The 15,835-nt window shown below is 50.1% G+C and overlaps 1 protein-coding gene across 2 annotated transcripts; it reads left to right on the top strand.

Annotated features, from left to right (window-relative positions):
* Positions 1-6: 6 nt before the first annotated feature.
* Positions 7-14,050, top strand: TMEM116 (transmembrane protein 116). 2 transcript variants are annotated; one of them, XM_057378072.1, is made up of 11 exons: positions 7-1,104; positions 2,706-2,752; positions 2,884-2,947; positions 6,385-6,516; positions 10,081-10,185; positions 10,645-10,694; positions 11,200-11,283; positions 11,366-11,504; positions 12,191-12,335; positions 12,425-12,498; positions 13,172-14,050. In XM_057378072.1, the coding sequence occupies exons 1-11, from the start codon at positions 1,075-1,077 to the stop codon at positions 13,370-13,372; spliced, it is 1,071 nt and encodes a 356-aa protein (XP_057234055.1). In that variant the 5' UTR covers positions 7-1,074; the 3' UTR covers positions 13,373-14,050. The 2 variants fall into 2 exon arrangements, with proteins under 2 accessions (XP_057234055.1, XP_057234056.1); XM_057378073.1 differs by lacking the exon at positions 7-1,104 and adding an exon at positions 2,101-2,208.
* The last annotated feature ends 1,785 nt before the right edge of the window (positions 14,051-15,835 follow it).

Raw genomic sequence — 15,835 nt, 5'->3', positions numbered from 1 at the left:
AAAAAAAGCACTAGATTGTCCGGAAGCTCATTCCTGGTGGTTTTTACAGCTGTTCCCTGACTAACAAATAACAAAATTCAGTTTCACATTCCATCTTACATGCTGGAAAAGGTACAGATTGGGTGCCCTCTACATCCCCACCTTTCCCTGTCTGTAATATCCTTGGGTTTTATGCTTGTTGATCTACCCCACACACACCTTGTGTTGTCCCAGTTGGGCTCCAAGTCTTGTTCTTACCTGTTGTTGACGAAGAGACTCAGAGTTTCCTTTTTCTGCTTTCTCCTTTCACGGCTTCTGTCCCTGTTTGGTTTGGGTGTCAGCCAAATGCTGGCAGTGAAGACAGTTCACAACTTGCCCCTCCTTTTCTGTCCAGAGCAGCTGTTTCATCAAATATTCTCCCGAAATCCTTTGTGATACCCTGACACAGTGAGTGATGTGAGCTCTGAGCAAGGGCAAAGTCTCCTTGAGGTGCTATTACACTCAGTCTCACCAGTTTGTGCAAAAAATTGGGTTTTCAGAGGTAAATTTGGATGTTTTCTTACAGCTGAAGAGGTGTTTTACCTGTCYAAGCTTCATGAACAAAATGTTTTTCCAGCCTCCTGAAGCGATTTACACCGTCAAACTAAAGCCTCATCAGTGTTTGGTAGTTCTGAGTATTTTAAAATGAGGTCTTGTTGCAGGAAGCAGAAGTGTWTGTGCCCTTAGAAGCTTCATCTGTGTTATTTAAAGGAGATACCTGGCCCAAGGATCAGGTCAGTCCTCAAAACTGTGCAGTTCACACTATGTGGAATTTGGATRCTTCTGGAAGATGCTGAAGCCCTGGTCAGGGTTACAGGGTTGAAAAGAGAACCACCTGTGAGTTTTACCTTAAAAGTATGCTTTAAAAAAAACCTGATTGCTGTGGGAGCTTTGCTGCCTTTTGAATCTTGGGGTGGGTACAAGGAGCAGATGCTGCTGCAAGATCAAATGTATTAATAATGCTATAATAAAAAAGTTCCACTTCAGAGCCGCTTCTTAAACCACTTTCTAGAGAAACCGCCACCGATTCCATGGTCAGAGGGAAGGCCGTGACTGATGAGCCAGATGATGCCTGCTGGAAGCGAGGTGAGGGAAGCGCTGGGTGTCTCTGGGCCCAGCGCCTTCTTCCCCTCAGCAGCAGTGGAGGAAGGACCCCGGCATGGGGGGCAATCCTTTGGGAGTGTTCTGTGGGACGTATCCCGGCTGGTTCAGCACTGGAGCGCTGAGGGGAATATCTCCCGGGGCGCGCGGGGGAGCAGTTCTGGAGGCACTGAGGGAACCGTGCCCGGGATTCTGAGGGAACCATCCCCGGGGCACTGAGGGAACCATCCCCGGGGCACTGAGGGAACCGTGTCCGGGGATCTGAGGGAATCGTGTCCGGGAATCTGAGGGAACCGTACCCGGGGCTCTGAGGGAACCATCCCCAAGACTCTGAGAGAACCGTGCCCGGGGATCTGAGAGAACCGTCTCCGGCGATCTGAGGGAACCGTGTCCGGGAATCTGAGGGAACCGTGCCCGGGGCTCTGAGGGAGCTATGCCCGAGGATCTGAAGGAACCATCCCCGGGGCTCTGAGGGAACCATCCCCGGGGCTCTGAGGGTACCGTGCCCGGGATTCTGAGAGAACCGTCCCTGAGGCTCTGAGGGTACCGTGCCGGCGTTTCTGAGGGAACCATCCCCGAGGCCCTTGAGGGAGCCATGCCCAGGACTGTGAGGGAACCATCCCCGGGGCTCTGAGGGAAGCAGCCCCCGCGCTCCCCCTCAGAGCCGCCGCCGCCGCCCGTGCGCTCCTCGAAGCTCCTTCCCACCCCCGGGTGCCCGTGACATCGCGGAGGGGCGGGACCGGGGCTCGGCGGAGTCGCCTCAGGGCGGCTCCGTGAGGGGGGCCCGGGGCGGCGGTGATCGGAGCGAGCCCGCCCACCGGGGCTCGGCCGGTTCTGCCCCCGGAGGGATGCGCGGGACTCCGGTCCCCGGGACGCCAATCCCGCTGTTTGCCCAGGGCTSCTGCCCGCTCAGCCCTTCTCTGCGACCGGGCGCTCCCCGCAGCCCGCCTCGCCGGCGGGGGCCGGGCACGGTGCGGCCCCGGGGCGGAGCGCGGGCGGTGCCCGCAGCCCCGGAGCGGTGCGGCGGCGGYGGCGGTACCCATGGCCCTGCCGGCGGAGGCGGACCGCCTGGATGGGGGCTGGCAGGAGGTGAGCGAGCCCCGCCGGCATCGGTACCCTTGGGGACACCGGCTGTCTCCTCCTCGGGACCCCGCTGTGCGCGTMTCTTCTCGATCCCCTCACGATCCTTCCCCCGTCCCGCGCCCTGTTCCGTGCCCGGCGGCACCGGCAGTGCTGGCAGCACTGCCCGATCCTACCCCAGTCCCCGTTACCGGTCTGTGCGACTTATTCCTCTTCGGGACCCCGCTATTCCCGATCCCCGGTCCGTGCTTCCCTTCCCCGGTACCCCGCGGCTCCTGGTCCCTGTCCCCGGTCCGTGCTGCCAGCTCTTTTCCGGGACCCACCAGTTCACTTTCCCAGATCGGCACTGCCCGTTCCTATCCCGAWCCCCGGTCCGTCTCGCTCCTCCCCGGGCTCCCGATCCCCGGTCGGTACTGCCCGCTTCTCCCCGGGACCCCGCTGTCCCTGGGCGCTTCTGTCGCACCTGGGACCATATCACCTGAGCTCCCTCCCGTCCTTCCCCCCAGGTCTATTCTGCGCTTCAGTGGATCCAGTTCACTATGGCCATGCTCAGGTACGTCATGCTGCCCAAAGAATTACTATCACGAAGATTATTTTACCCAGAAATATAAAAAAAAAAGAGAACTCGCGTCTCCCAGCGAGGCAGACGCACTCCTGTTCTAACCTGTGTTTTTTTTTTCTCAGCGTTGTAGGTTCCAGCTCAATTATTGCCTATGCCATCTTCCAAAACGCAGTGCGGTCCCCCGAGGTAAGGTCTGAGCTTCCTTCTCCCTCCTAGAGCTGTGGGGTCAGTCCCTCACACCTGAAGGACAGACTCTCTCCTAGGAGCAGTTGCAGGTYTGCAGGTCTCTCCTTGTTTAATAGCTGGGAGGCAAAGAGCTTGCTAAGAATTGGGCTCTTTGTCTTGGTAGGAGATGAAGGGCCTGACCTTGAACTKGTGCTTCTGCAGGSAGAAGCAGGTTCCTTAGTCCCGTGCTTTCTGCTGCTCCAGGAAAGTCTTCCAGTCATTCCTGGGAGCAGGGRTTTCTTAGCCTGTCCTTCTTTGTGAGGCCAAATTTCTGGATGGCTGAGGAGCTGTGCATAAACCTGCTGAAGTGCAAATTAGAGTTGCCCCTGCGGAAATGCTTTTACAGGTGTAGGACTTTGACTGTCTCCAAGGAGTTTTTCTGGGCAGGTGTGCTACTAAAACTGATCCCACTCAATGCTTAGACAAAAAGAGGCTGAAAAGCAGTTTGGGGTGGAATTCCAGGGAATTCAGGGAGTTATCCCTGGAGAAGGAAGGAATGGAGGCAGCTGACACATCGTTGGATGACAAAGGGTWGGAAGGAGAACATGAGTCCATGTTTGCAGGGTCAATCTGTCCCACTTAAAACAGGCACAACTCTCGCTCCCAGCCAGCCTCCTGGAAATGCTCTGCCCAGAGCATCCAGAATAAACCGTGGAGATCTCCATGCATTCCCAGGGAAGAATGAACACTGGGACTTCACCTGAGTGCTGTCATGGAAAACCTGCTTGAGCTTCTGCTGCTCAAAGCCTCCTCCTACCACATCTGCACCAGATGCGACTCCTTCCTGGGGTCCTGCACTCTGGAATGATGTGGAGCTGGGTTTGGCAGGTGTGCTGGTGTGACTCAGCAGCCTCATCCCGTTGGCTTCCATGGCCAGAAGCCCGGTCACTCAAGAGCTCTTTGCTCAATCACGTGGTGGGGCTGTGGCTTGGAAGCTGCTCGTGAGCCACACATGGCTCCAGGTCACCAACGGGCCCTTCCTGCTCCAGAGGGTCCAGATGTTTCTGCTCAGATTATTTCTGCAAAGCCGGATAGGAGGGCTGGATGCCAGCTGGAGGGACTGGTTTGCATCAGCCTTCCAGGCCCCTCTTCTGCTGCCAGGGGAGAGCTGTTGCTGGGTTTCAAAAGTGCCAAAATCTCCAGTAACTTCCCCATCGTCTTGTCCTCATGTCTGGGGTCTGAAGTGGAAGTTTGTAAACAAAAGAGCTGGAAGAGATCCATGTCAATGCTTGCCACAAACAGCTATTCCCTGAGTCATGAGGATCCACAGCAAAACGTTTWAAAATAAACAGCTCTGGGGGCTGGGAAGAGAAGGATCTTAGAGACATTTCCCCTCCTGCCCCCAGCCTCAGGAGATGCATTCTTGAAGCTTGTTTTCTGTCTCTATGGGGCCAATAAAACTCTTTGGCCTGAGGTAAATCATTCAGAAGAGATGATGGCAAGCAAGGAAGAAACCTCAGCTCAACAGGTTTGAGAAAACCCTCACCTCGACAGGTTTGAGGAAGAACCTTCAGCTCAACAGGTTTGAGGAAGAACCTTCAGCTCAACAGGTTTGAGGAAGAACCTTCAGCTCAACATGTGCCCGGGCCATGGCCACAGAGCCAAATCCCCGTGTGTGCTGCAGCTCCAGCTGCCAGGATGTAAATCATTACATCTTTGCCGTCCCTTCCTCTATTTTATAAATACCAGTGGTTATTTTCTTTCCCCTTTTTCAAGCCAGAACCACACTTGCCACTATGTCACCTACTTCTTTWTTCAGGGCTGTGCCAAAACAGCTCCTCGACCCACCAGCAGTGCCTTGCTCCAAGGGCACTTGTGCTGGAGAAAGAGGTCACCTGTTTGATTGCAAAAGTTGCTTTTTTGATTATTTTAGAGCTGTTTGGTTTAACCTGCCTTGATCACAAACTGGACAGTGTCCCCAGCCTGTCGTGCCAGGGATTCATTTCTGCACCAGCAAGGAAAAGCCTGGTTAAAAAAAAGGCATTTATAGATAAAATTAAATAAAAATTAACTCCAGCTCTTTATGCCTTGTGCTCCTTCATGCCCTAACGACAAATCTGGCTCAATCAGATCTACCTTAACTCTCATCAGTCTTCCTAAATTCTTTCTCATTGCACATGGGAACAAGTATAACAATGTAATGGATCGCATACACTTACTTCCAGGACAATATTGAGGCAAATCTCACCAAAAGCTCAACTCCATAAAAAGAAATATAAAATCAAAACCTCCTGGAGTGTTTCTATGCTGTGTTTAGCTTATAATTTTCTGTAGGGGAAGAAACCCACAGTAATTTTCTCTCCTGGATGCTGAAAATGAGGTACCAAAGGCTTCAATTAAGAATGTAGATAATTAGGCTGCTTTTCCAGAGTCTCTGCTTTCCCACTAACAACGAAATTGTTGGCCAGAATTTTGCACAAATGTTTTCCTGCAGTGTTTACAGTCCTGGCCAGTGTGTGCAAAGTGGAAATGGGCTGGAAACTGTTGTTAAAGGAGACGTGACAGTTCCAGCAAGATGCAGCAGAGACTAATGGCTCTCAGTGGAAACTAATCCGGCGTGTAAAATAAACCCAGCCTTAGTCACCGTCTGAAATGACATGGAACACGTAGAAAAATCTTTCTTTCGAGTCATTCCAGAATTGAGAAGGGCTTGTGTTTACCAAAAGTTTGATTTGTCTGTGAGTTTATTTAAAGCATGTTGTCTCTTCTCCCTGTCCCATTCTGCAAAACTGTAACATTATGGATATTTGGGATATTTTCTGTGAGTTTTRATGCTGCTATTGGATCCTGTGGCAGAAGAGGTGGTTAGAGCAGAGTGTGTGCATTGGAGCAGCTCCTGAGGGCAGAAATCCATGTGGATTTTGTCTGCAGGGAGAGTTGTCTCACCAGAAGAACTGGGGGGGTGACAGTGTTCAGATCACACCAGATAATCTGGTATTGATGTCTTTGCCCAATTAATCTTTCTGCTATAATTGTGTAATGATTTTAAAAGGACTTTAAACAAGGGTGATTTTCAGGAGTAAAGGTTGAAATATTTTCATCTGGTAACTTTTCTTTGAACTTGCTTGGCTGTGAAAGTAGAGGAGACTTTTTTTACTTGAAACTCTTAGGGTTTGCTGCAGATTAATTGACTGGTCTCAGAAATGTCCTTCCCTGAGGGTAAAATCATCCCTTCATGAGGTGCTATTTATGTCCCACTTTCCCTCAATTAAGGCTTCCAAGACAATTTTGCAGTGGGACACTATTTTCTACTGAAACACTTTCCTCACCTGCAGAAAAGCCTKTGGAAGGCTGTATTTGATATTTTTATGTCTGATAATGGGTAAAACTGCAGCTGTGGGGGAATGKGGGAGGGCTGTGACTTTGCTCACACCTGCTGAGCCTTTTCCCTTTTCCAGGTGCGTCCACTTTTCTACCTGAGCCTCTCAGACCTGTTCTTGGGCATGTGCTGGCTGGCTGGGGCCCTGCTCTACAGCTCACCCACCTCCCAGCAGGACCTCATCTGCTACAACCTGCAGGCCACGGGMCAGGTGAGTGGCCTTGGCACCACATTCCATAATTAACCTCATAATTCATCATAATTAACCTCTCTGGTGATCAGAGCATGGCCGTGGGGGCTGTTTCTAGACAGGCTTTAGCAGAGATTCCCCGTGGGAACTTGGCTTAGYAGATCTCTTGGCTTTGTGTGGAAAAGGGAGATAATGACACTGGGGTTTAGGATGCTCTGGTGTGTGAGAGGAGAAGAGAAGGTGGGACTTTGTGKTTGCTTGTGTGAAGTGAGCAGATGGGGCTCAACCTCTTTGGATCTGTGCCCATGGATCTCTGTGCTCTCACATGGCAGCTTCCCTATTCCTCTTCATGCTTCCTCCAGCCTGGGCAGGAGCAGACACATTCTGTGACTTGCTCAAGCTCAGACTTAAATTACTCACATGAACATCCCAGTTCTTGCTCTTTCCAAGGATGCTCCATCAGCACAAGCTCAGCCTGTGTCCCACTGACTCAGCTGCTCTCCAGCTGGTTCCCTGTGCTGRGGGGCAGTTGGAGGAGGGTGTGAGCACTGTTTTCCTGGTAGTTTGCTRTTGTCTCGCCCAGTTCCCATTTCAACACCAGGCTTTGGAAATCTCAGCTCTCAAAAGCCTCTGCAGGATTCATCTGAGCTTGGGCCAGGGCAGGGCTTCATAAGTGATAATCCCTGGAAATTATGATTTCCTTTTAAAGGACATGGATGGGAAAAGGAAGGGGCTTTTAGAAGCTTTGATGTGTGGGCTCAGGCAGCTCCCTGAGAGTGTGGTGGTAGCCACAACTGGGAGCTGAATGTCCTTGTGGAGCAGCAGCATCCAAAGCTGGAAAGGATCTGTGTGCCTMAGAGAGGGCAGGGAAAAACCTGCAGGTGCAGGATGGAATTGTTCCTGCTGTCTGGGAATGGGCTCCTGCAGCCCAGAGCTGTTTCAGCAGCTGTGTTTGGGGATAAAATGTGTTGCTGAGAGCAGCTGTTCCACTCCAGGCTCCTCTCTGGTCTCTCCAACTCTGCTGTGCTGCTATGGAGACTCCACAATATGTTCATGTTGAGAGATTAAACTGTGGGATGTGGGACCTGGCCACTTGGGAAAGATGCAGAACAACATCAAAGATGTCTTTGAGGTGATGGTGCAGGAAAAAATAAGGAGAGTTTGGAAAGGCTTTCAGAGCTGGAAGGTGGAAGGAGCAAGSAGGAACTGGGGGCACTCCTGAGCTATTTCCCTTGCCTGGGGGACAGATCTTGATGCTGGTGTGATCTTTGCATGGCCTGGAGAAGGCAAGCTGCACTGCTAGAGGAGAAATAAGTTGGATATGGACAATATGCCCAGAATTTCTCAGCTCTCTTGCACTTCTGGCTCTTTTSTGCCCTCACTTTTCCAGCCTGTAAGTGCTTCCCACAGGATGGGACAAGRTGGGAGCTGTGTTTTCATGCTGGGTGGGCAGAGCTGGCCTTGGGCCAGTMCTTCCAGGTGTGGTGGGGTCACAGAGTCACATCCTGACCTTCAGTGTCCCCTTTCTCCTCTCCTTTGTGCCACCACCAGTCCCCACAGCACAGGGACTGCCTGGGTGGCAGAGCCGGATTGAGCCTGGCAAAAGCTGTCGCTGCTGTTTGCTCTGGGAGAAATTAAAACAAACTGAGCCCTTGCCATAGCAACCTTTCCCCCAGGGCACGTGACAGTGCAGGACCTCCTCACCCAACACCCTGCAGTGCCCTTGAGAGGTGGGAACACCTTGTGCGTAAGAAGGAGCCGGTAACAGGTTGAACCAGCAGCTTCTGCAGAGCAGGAGGGATTTGTAACCAGATGGAATGAGYAAATAAATGTCTCTCTGTGTTTCTGGGTGTCTCACAAACACCTGTGGCTTCTCTGCACGCCAGCACCCAGAAGGTGCTGGATGTGCCAAGGTGAGGATGAGTAGGGACAGTGGGGTTTGCAGCCCTTGGAGAGACTCGGACTGGAGTCCTTGTGATGTCTCAAGGCACTGCCATAGGAGCAGGACAATATTTTCCTCTATTAAGGCTGTTTGCCATCATTTGTCACCACAGGCTTGTGTTGCAGTGGATGGAGCTGGCCCAATGTCCAAATTGTGTCATAAAGGAGGAGATTRCTTTGTTCCTTGGATTTTCCCTGTTTCAGCTCTAGAGCTATGATTGATATTAATGTAAATACTGCTCYCTTTGCTGTCCCTCGTTCTCTCCTCCTCCTGCATTGCAATAATAAAGTGCAGAATAGAGATTGTGGTTATAATTGCACAATTCCCCCACRTCCTTCCAGTTCATTTCCAGTGGCCTAATAATCTTCTGGCAGGCTCTGCTCATGCTGGGGAACACAATGGGAGCCACACAAGTGGGATAATGAGGGATTCTTGTGTCTCTGCTTTATCTCCTCACGGGCAGTGCTGCAGAACTGTCCCCAGCCCCAAGCTGGGGCTCAGGAGAGCAGAATTCCCTTCCCTTCCTGCTGGCACCTTCAAGTGGCATTTGGTTCCCTTTCCAGAAGGCAGCGCTGACATTTTATGAGCCTCTCCCAGGCGTCCTGAAGTGCAAGAGAACGACCCTTGTGGACTGKTTTGATGGCCTTCTCTGGGAGTAGTTAGAAAAGGGCAACAGCCCCTCATTAAAGCTCATTTAATGAGCTGGAAAGTCACTGCAATGTTCCTGTGGCAGCCCTTGGACTCAGCCTCTTGAGCCAGCTAAGAGCATTCACAGGCTCAGTGAAGGAGGCCAAGTTTGTTTAGTSACCATTTTCCCAGCTGTGGATGATACCAGGGTGGTGAACCTGTGCTCCTTATCTTTTTGGCAAAGGGTAGCAAAGCCACAGAAAAAAATTCCCTTGTCCAGCCCTTCCTCTTTGCCACTGAAGTTTTGTATTTCCTGTAACAAACACAGCACACTCATGTATGTCGTCTGATTAGGCAGCCTGGAGCAAGCATGAATTTGGAAACAAATGCAGAAAAGATTTGGGGGAATTTATAGGAAATTTTCGATAATTGGTCTCATCTCAAGTTGGAACTAAAGGCTATGAAACTCTCAGCGTGCTCTGTCTTTTCTCCTTTTTCCCATGGAGGGAGAAAAGGTTTTTGGGATGTTAACTCAGGCTGAGGGAAGAGAATATCTGCCCTTACATTCCTCTTGAAATATCCAATTGTTTTCTGTTTCCGTGAATTCTCTGCATAGTGAGCTCATTATGCAAGAAGCAGATCTAAATGTCACATCTGTGCTGTGTTTCCTAATGGAYGTAGCATTGAGAGGGTCCAAGTGCCTTTGAAACCCTCATTGCCAGGATCTGAGCCAAAAAAATGACCCAGATCACAGAGATTTGTGCTTCTAGGTCCTGCTGTCATTAGTTTTCCTGTCCCCTGTCTGAGGACAAAGTGAAGCTGCTTTTGTGTGATTTAAAGTAGGAATCTCTCCTCAACCTGGCTCTTCCCAGCAGGATGTAAGCACAAAGGCTGTGCAGGGACCCTCACCTTTGGCAGGTATTCAGCATCCTGCCTCTGTTCCTTGGATGTGGGAGGAGTTAAACATGCTACAGGAATTATTATTCCAGGACTGAATTACTGCTTTTATTTCTCAGATATTCTACGTGGCCTCTTTTCTCTACACTGTCAACTACACGTGGCACCTGTACACAGACCTCAAGGTGAAATACAACCAGAACCTCTTCAGGGTGCCCCCCCAGGTGAGTGGGATTSATGTGGGGCTGGTGCAGTGGCTGGGAACAGAGGGACAAGGACGCAGCACTCAGGAAAACTCTCCCTGCGTTRCAGGCTGAGCAAACACTTCACACACCCCGTGACTAAAACCTCTCCTTGCTGTTGTTTCCTCCCTCACACCTAAACAGGGAGGCACCACCAGTGCCATGATCAGGCTGTGGCTTCCCAGGTATTCCTGCAAGATAATGGCACATTCCTTATGCAGCTCTTCCCATCAAACCCATCAGCCYCACTGCCCTACACAGCTTCCCCAAACATCTGCTGTGCACAGCAAATTTTGTAACCCAGCTATTCCATCTGGAAGTTCAGGAGCAGCAGGCTGAGCAGATCACCCTCCACTGCTGAAATGCACCCTGAGAGCTCCTTCCTGTGAACCAGGGGCTGTGCAAAAATGATCATTTAATTAAGATTTTTGGATTTTGCAGGTTGTAGATTATGCAAGTTGTGTTGGCCGAATAGCAACAATCTTGTCAAGGTAAGATTTCATTCTCCCTGGCAGGATGGCCTGGGTTTGGTAAAATTTATTGCTCTCTGGCAGGAGGATGTGGATTTGCTAAAATTTAATGCTCCCTGGCAGGAGGATGTGGGTTTGGTAAGATTTAATGCTCCCTGGCAGGAGGGTGTGGATTTGGTAAACTGCTGTGTACTGATCTCTGCTTCCTACATGTTTTGAAACAAGTTTTACTCAAAGCTGTAAAGCTCATCATTAACAGCAGAGTGACCTCATGAATGCAGAGTAAAAGTTTTTTTTTCAACCAAGTTAATGATAACTTGATTAACTGGASGTAGTTTTCCAGAAGGTTTCCCTTTACCAATGATTAGCCCTCACAAATGAAAGCACCGATGTTGGTAAAGCTGATAAAATACTTTTCCAGAGCAGTGCCAATAAAAACAACTTTAAAGTCCTCTGTAGTGATGGGAGAAAATCCAAGCAGTGCCCAARTGGAGCTGTGCAATAACCCATGACTTTCTCCTCTCAGCCTGATCCCTTTCCTCCTYATGGTGCCAGTGTTTTGCCTGGGCAACAGCAGTAACTGCTACCAGAACTTCAGCCAGAAGCACGGGTGAGCTTCCTCCCTTCCCCTGGCACAGCCCCAGGGCTGCTGAGGGTGGGCAGGAGCTCAGCTCTTCCCTGTGCCCTCACAGGTGTCTCCTGATGCACACGGAGATGGCCGAGCCCACCAACGAGCCCCAGAGCCTGAGCGGCTCCGTTTGCCGCGCGATGCATTTCTACGGCATCGGGGTCTTCCTCATCTCCTTCCTCATCAGCTTCGTAGCCATCCTGGTAAGGCTGGTCTTTGTGTAGCCCTTGGATGGCACCAGGGCCAGACAATCATGGAATGGTTTGGGTGGGAAGGCACCTTAAAGCTCATTCAGTCCCATCCCTGCTGTGGGGAGGGACACCTTCCACTGTCCCAGGTTGCTCCAAGCCCTGTCCAGCCTGGCCTTGGACACTCCCAGGGATGGGGCAGCCACAGCTTCTCTGGGAAGATTTCTTCCCAATATCCCATCTAACATTCTCTGAATCCATTCCCTCTTGTCTGCTCTCGGTAAATATGGAAGGGGGATAACTGTGTGGTGCTGCTTCCCTTTTGGAAGGGGTGGTAAGGGAGTGAAAATTATCACTGTGCCACCATAGAAATCCATCTGGAGTCCTGTGTCGTGTTAACCCATCCCAGAAATATTTAGCAGGATTTAGAAGGCTTGGAGCTTGGCAGGAGAGATCACTTCCTGCATGAGCCAGCAAGAGGAGACTGATGGTTGGACTCCATAATCCTGGAGATCTTTTCCAGCCTTAATGATTTAATGATTCTAAAATCAATTCAGAGTCTTCAGTTTAGAAAAGGTGTCATGCAAAGCATTCCCCCAGGATTCCAGTGCTGTGTGAAAAGGTTGGATAAACCGGGATCCATTGTGGATGAACCCACCAGGTCACAGCCTGAACAATAACATCTCCCTGTTCTTTTCCAGGTTATCCTCAGCCAGGCCCGAGGTCTGTACAAAAGGTTTGTGAACTCCACAGGATTCCTGGGGGATCAGCAGTGGGCCATGATTAAGATGGTGGAACAACGGGTGGTTTTCTACCCCGTCGCCTTCTTCTGCTGCTGGGCCCCGGGTGAGCAGAGAATTCCTCCCTCAGCATCCCCCTGTGGAATTCCAGAGAGGTGAGGTTAACTTTACCCTCTCATCCATCCCTTTTCACAGCTGTCCTCCTTGGAATGCTGAAGCTGACTGCTTCAATAACCAGCAAAATCTACATGGCTCTGCTGATCCTGCAGGTAAATGTTCTGCCTCTGCTCTGCCTTCTCACCTTGAGTCTCCTGCCCTGCATCCAGTCCCTGCTGGATACAGCTGGATAAGGATCAGCTGTGTGAGCTCAAGTCTGGTTTTTGTTTTTGGTTGGCAAAGGTYTTGGTTAGGTGGTTTATGTTTTTTACAGCCTTTAAAAGGTCTCAGTCCCCAAAATGCCAACATCACGACAGTTTAGTGGTGAACATGGTGCTGAGTGGATATTTGGACTCGGTGATCTTAAAGGTGTTTTCCAACCTCAGTGATATTGTGGACATGGAAATTATAGTAAATAGGACCAGAAAGGATCCCCAGGAATTGGGGTTTTTTCCCCATGTCTCTAAGTTTTCCCTATGTCCCTAATTTTCCAAATGTGATTCCTTAACTACACTTGTCCAGCTTCTTCCTGTGCTTGAGGCAGAAGTTAGATTTTCTATTAAATTATATAGTTATTAAATTTATTTAATATATATTAAAATAGATATAAAATACATTTATATGGCATTTATATTTCATTAGATATTTATTCAACATTTCTTAAAATAACAACACAATTTCTCTGTCACATGGAAGATAAAATCATGCAGGAAGGGAGAGTTTTCCCAGGGAWCTCCGAGCAGGGTGCAGTGCTGTGTTCCCTGATCCCTCTGTGCTTTCTGCCAGGCTCTCACAGCGGCTTCCCAGGGGCTCCTGAACTGCCTGGTGTACGGCTGGACCCAGCACGTGTTCCTGTCGCTGAAGCGCGGCTCCCGGCGGGACGTGGACACCCAGACCCCGCTCCTGCGCTCCCAGAAGAAGTTCTACTCCAGCACGGCCCCCGCCGGCCCGCCCGACACCGAGGGCTCCTCCTCCACGCTGCTCTGATGCAGCCCTGCCTGGAAGGGGAGAGGCAGAATCCTTCCCATTCCTCGTCATGCAGAGCTGGGATCGAACTTAACTTCGGGCAGAACAGCCGGAGCCCCAGCAGGGCTGGCAGTCAGGCGCTTATTGGACATAGTTATTTATTTTATGGACTCTAAAGGGATTCTTTCAACATGGTAAATCTTTAGTCCAGACTTTCTCCTCCTGGAAATATCCCTAGAAAAGCAGCAAACCCCATGTCAAGCCTCACAGACCTGGTTCAGCTCCTTTGGAGGATTGATGATTTTTTACTTGGTTTTATTTCTCCAAGTCTTTGCCTTTACAAATTAACAGTAAAGCAAAAYGAGTATTTTTCAATTTCTGCCTTTTAATTCACTCTGACCGTGACAACGTGCACCACCCTGAAAGCCAACTGCATGGAGTGAAGAATTGCAAAACAGGACAAAAACATCCGTGTTCTTCTATSCCTGGAATTTTTGCACATTTCCCTTCTTCCTGCCAACTCCTGCTCCATCACAATAGTCCCAAAAATCAGCTGCTTCCACCATATGGAGCATCTCTCATGAACCAGGTRAGCAGGACTTGGTCTGAATCTCTCTTTATAATTCCAGATGTTCAAGTGATTTTTTTTTTACTGAGGTCACACCTTTCTACAGAAAATAAACCAGATCTTAAACTGCATTGAAAACAACTCTTTACATTTCCACTCTTTATTTTCTACCAGCTTCACTTTTTGGGTCCAACCCAAATTTTTCACATAGCAGGTTCTACAAGAAGAGGAAATGCTCCAGCTTTGTGTAATTAACTTACACAACATAACTGTGTAAACTCTGGGTAAGTCACACAAGGGCCCTGAAGTTTTGGTCAGTGACTTTTTTTCCTACAGAGTGAGACTGAAACAATTCGATTTTGCTGTTCTAAAGGATAAAAACAAGGTTTTCAGCCATCTTCTTCCACCTGGTCCTCCTCAGGAACCTGTTCTCTAGTCCCAAAGTTTGGATGTAATGTCCCGTCATGTGTCATGAATGATTACAGGGAAGTTTCTTATTCCAAAACTTTTCTGCCTGAGGTGAAACGTGTAATTTACCCCTTGAATGTTGGTGTTACAGAACACTCCATCCTGGCTGGTTTTCCCTGCCTAAGAGCCAAGTTTCCTTGGAATGTCTCACAGGCTGTGTAGCTCCAGGAGGGCAGGATGGGATCTGTGCCCTGGCACTGATAGGATGTGAAACACATCCCCAGAGCCTCCTGCACTCTCCTGGGACTGACCCCRTTTGTGGCACCAGTGCAATTTGTTTAAAAGGGGATTAAGGCTTCCTAAGTGATGGAAGATTACCCGGGGAACAATGATTGGATTGCTAATGGACCAGCAGAGCTGGCACTGGGTGTTGACACTCCCAGGGCTCCTCAGGCAGCTCAGCAGTCACTCAGTGTTTGTTTGAGGGGAGTTTTCCTGGTGGAAAGAGGCATTCCATGGGCCACTCATCATCTGGCACTCGGGGAGAGTCCTTTCCTGCCACTGCTGTAGAGCACTCACAGCTGGGTTGGCTGCTCTAGTGCTCCCAGTAAATTGTTCCCTCACTCCTTTTCCCAGTCTGGATGCTCACCACCCAACACACTCGGAATTTCTCAAAAGCACCAAGCTGAGGGGAATTCTCTCACAAGGAAGGCGGTTGTCCATAACTGTCCCACCTTTTGTCCTGAAATGCTCCCAGGACAGGGCTGTGTCTGGATCCTGTCACCAAGGAATAACAGAACTATTTCCAGAGGCAGGAAGGGACCAAGTGCCACCATGAGGCTCTGGGTCCAGAAGGGTGAGGGGAAGCACTCCCTGCTCGCTGGAAAAACACAGGGCCAGCAGGAGCAAATGCAGATCCATTTCTTACAACCCAGTGCCCCCAGTCCTGCCACAAATCCCAGCAGGGCTCCCACTTCAACCCCCTTCAGCAAAGCAGTGACCCTGCAAGGATCATCAYCCCAAAGGAATTAATTCCCATTTCCAATGTCACTGAAGGCAGAACTCATCCCTCCCGTCCCTGACTGCCCAGTCCAACCCCACAGCCCTCAGGGTTAACTGGGAGCACTGGGTAGGTGCTGCTGCCATCTGATAGAAAGCTGGGCTGAAAAAAAGCAATTTTGGGTTATGTTGCCTGGCAGRGCCCACAATTTCCTAGGATTTATCCAGCCTATCCTGTCAGTCATCCTTTCATCCCAAAGCCTCATAATAAACACTTGAATGAGAGAGGTGGGTTGGAGGGCTAGGGGTGGTGGAATCATGGAATCTTTAAGGCTGAAAAAGCCCTCTAAAACCATCAAATCCAAAAATTAACMCAGCACCACCGTGTTCACCACTAACCACATCCCCAGGTKCTGCATCCACTCGTTCTGGAACCTTCCAGGGAAAAGCAGGGTGGCAGRARAAYTGGGYTGTTYCCTCCTGCTCCTTCCTCCCTTCTGYCCTACAAG

This window comes from Malurus melanocephalus, unplaced genomic scaffold (assembly GCF_030028575.1).
Source record: "Malurus melanocephalus ecotype Western Australia unplaced genomic scaffold, MMel_1.1 scaffold_340, whole genome shotgun sequence".
Taxonomy (NCBI): Eukaryota; Metazoa; Chordata; class Aves; order Passeriformes; family Maluridae; genus Malurus; species Malurus melanocephalus.
Note: the sequence above shows the minus strand (reverse complement) of the source record. Positions and strands in the feature narration are given on the sequence as shown.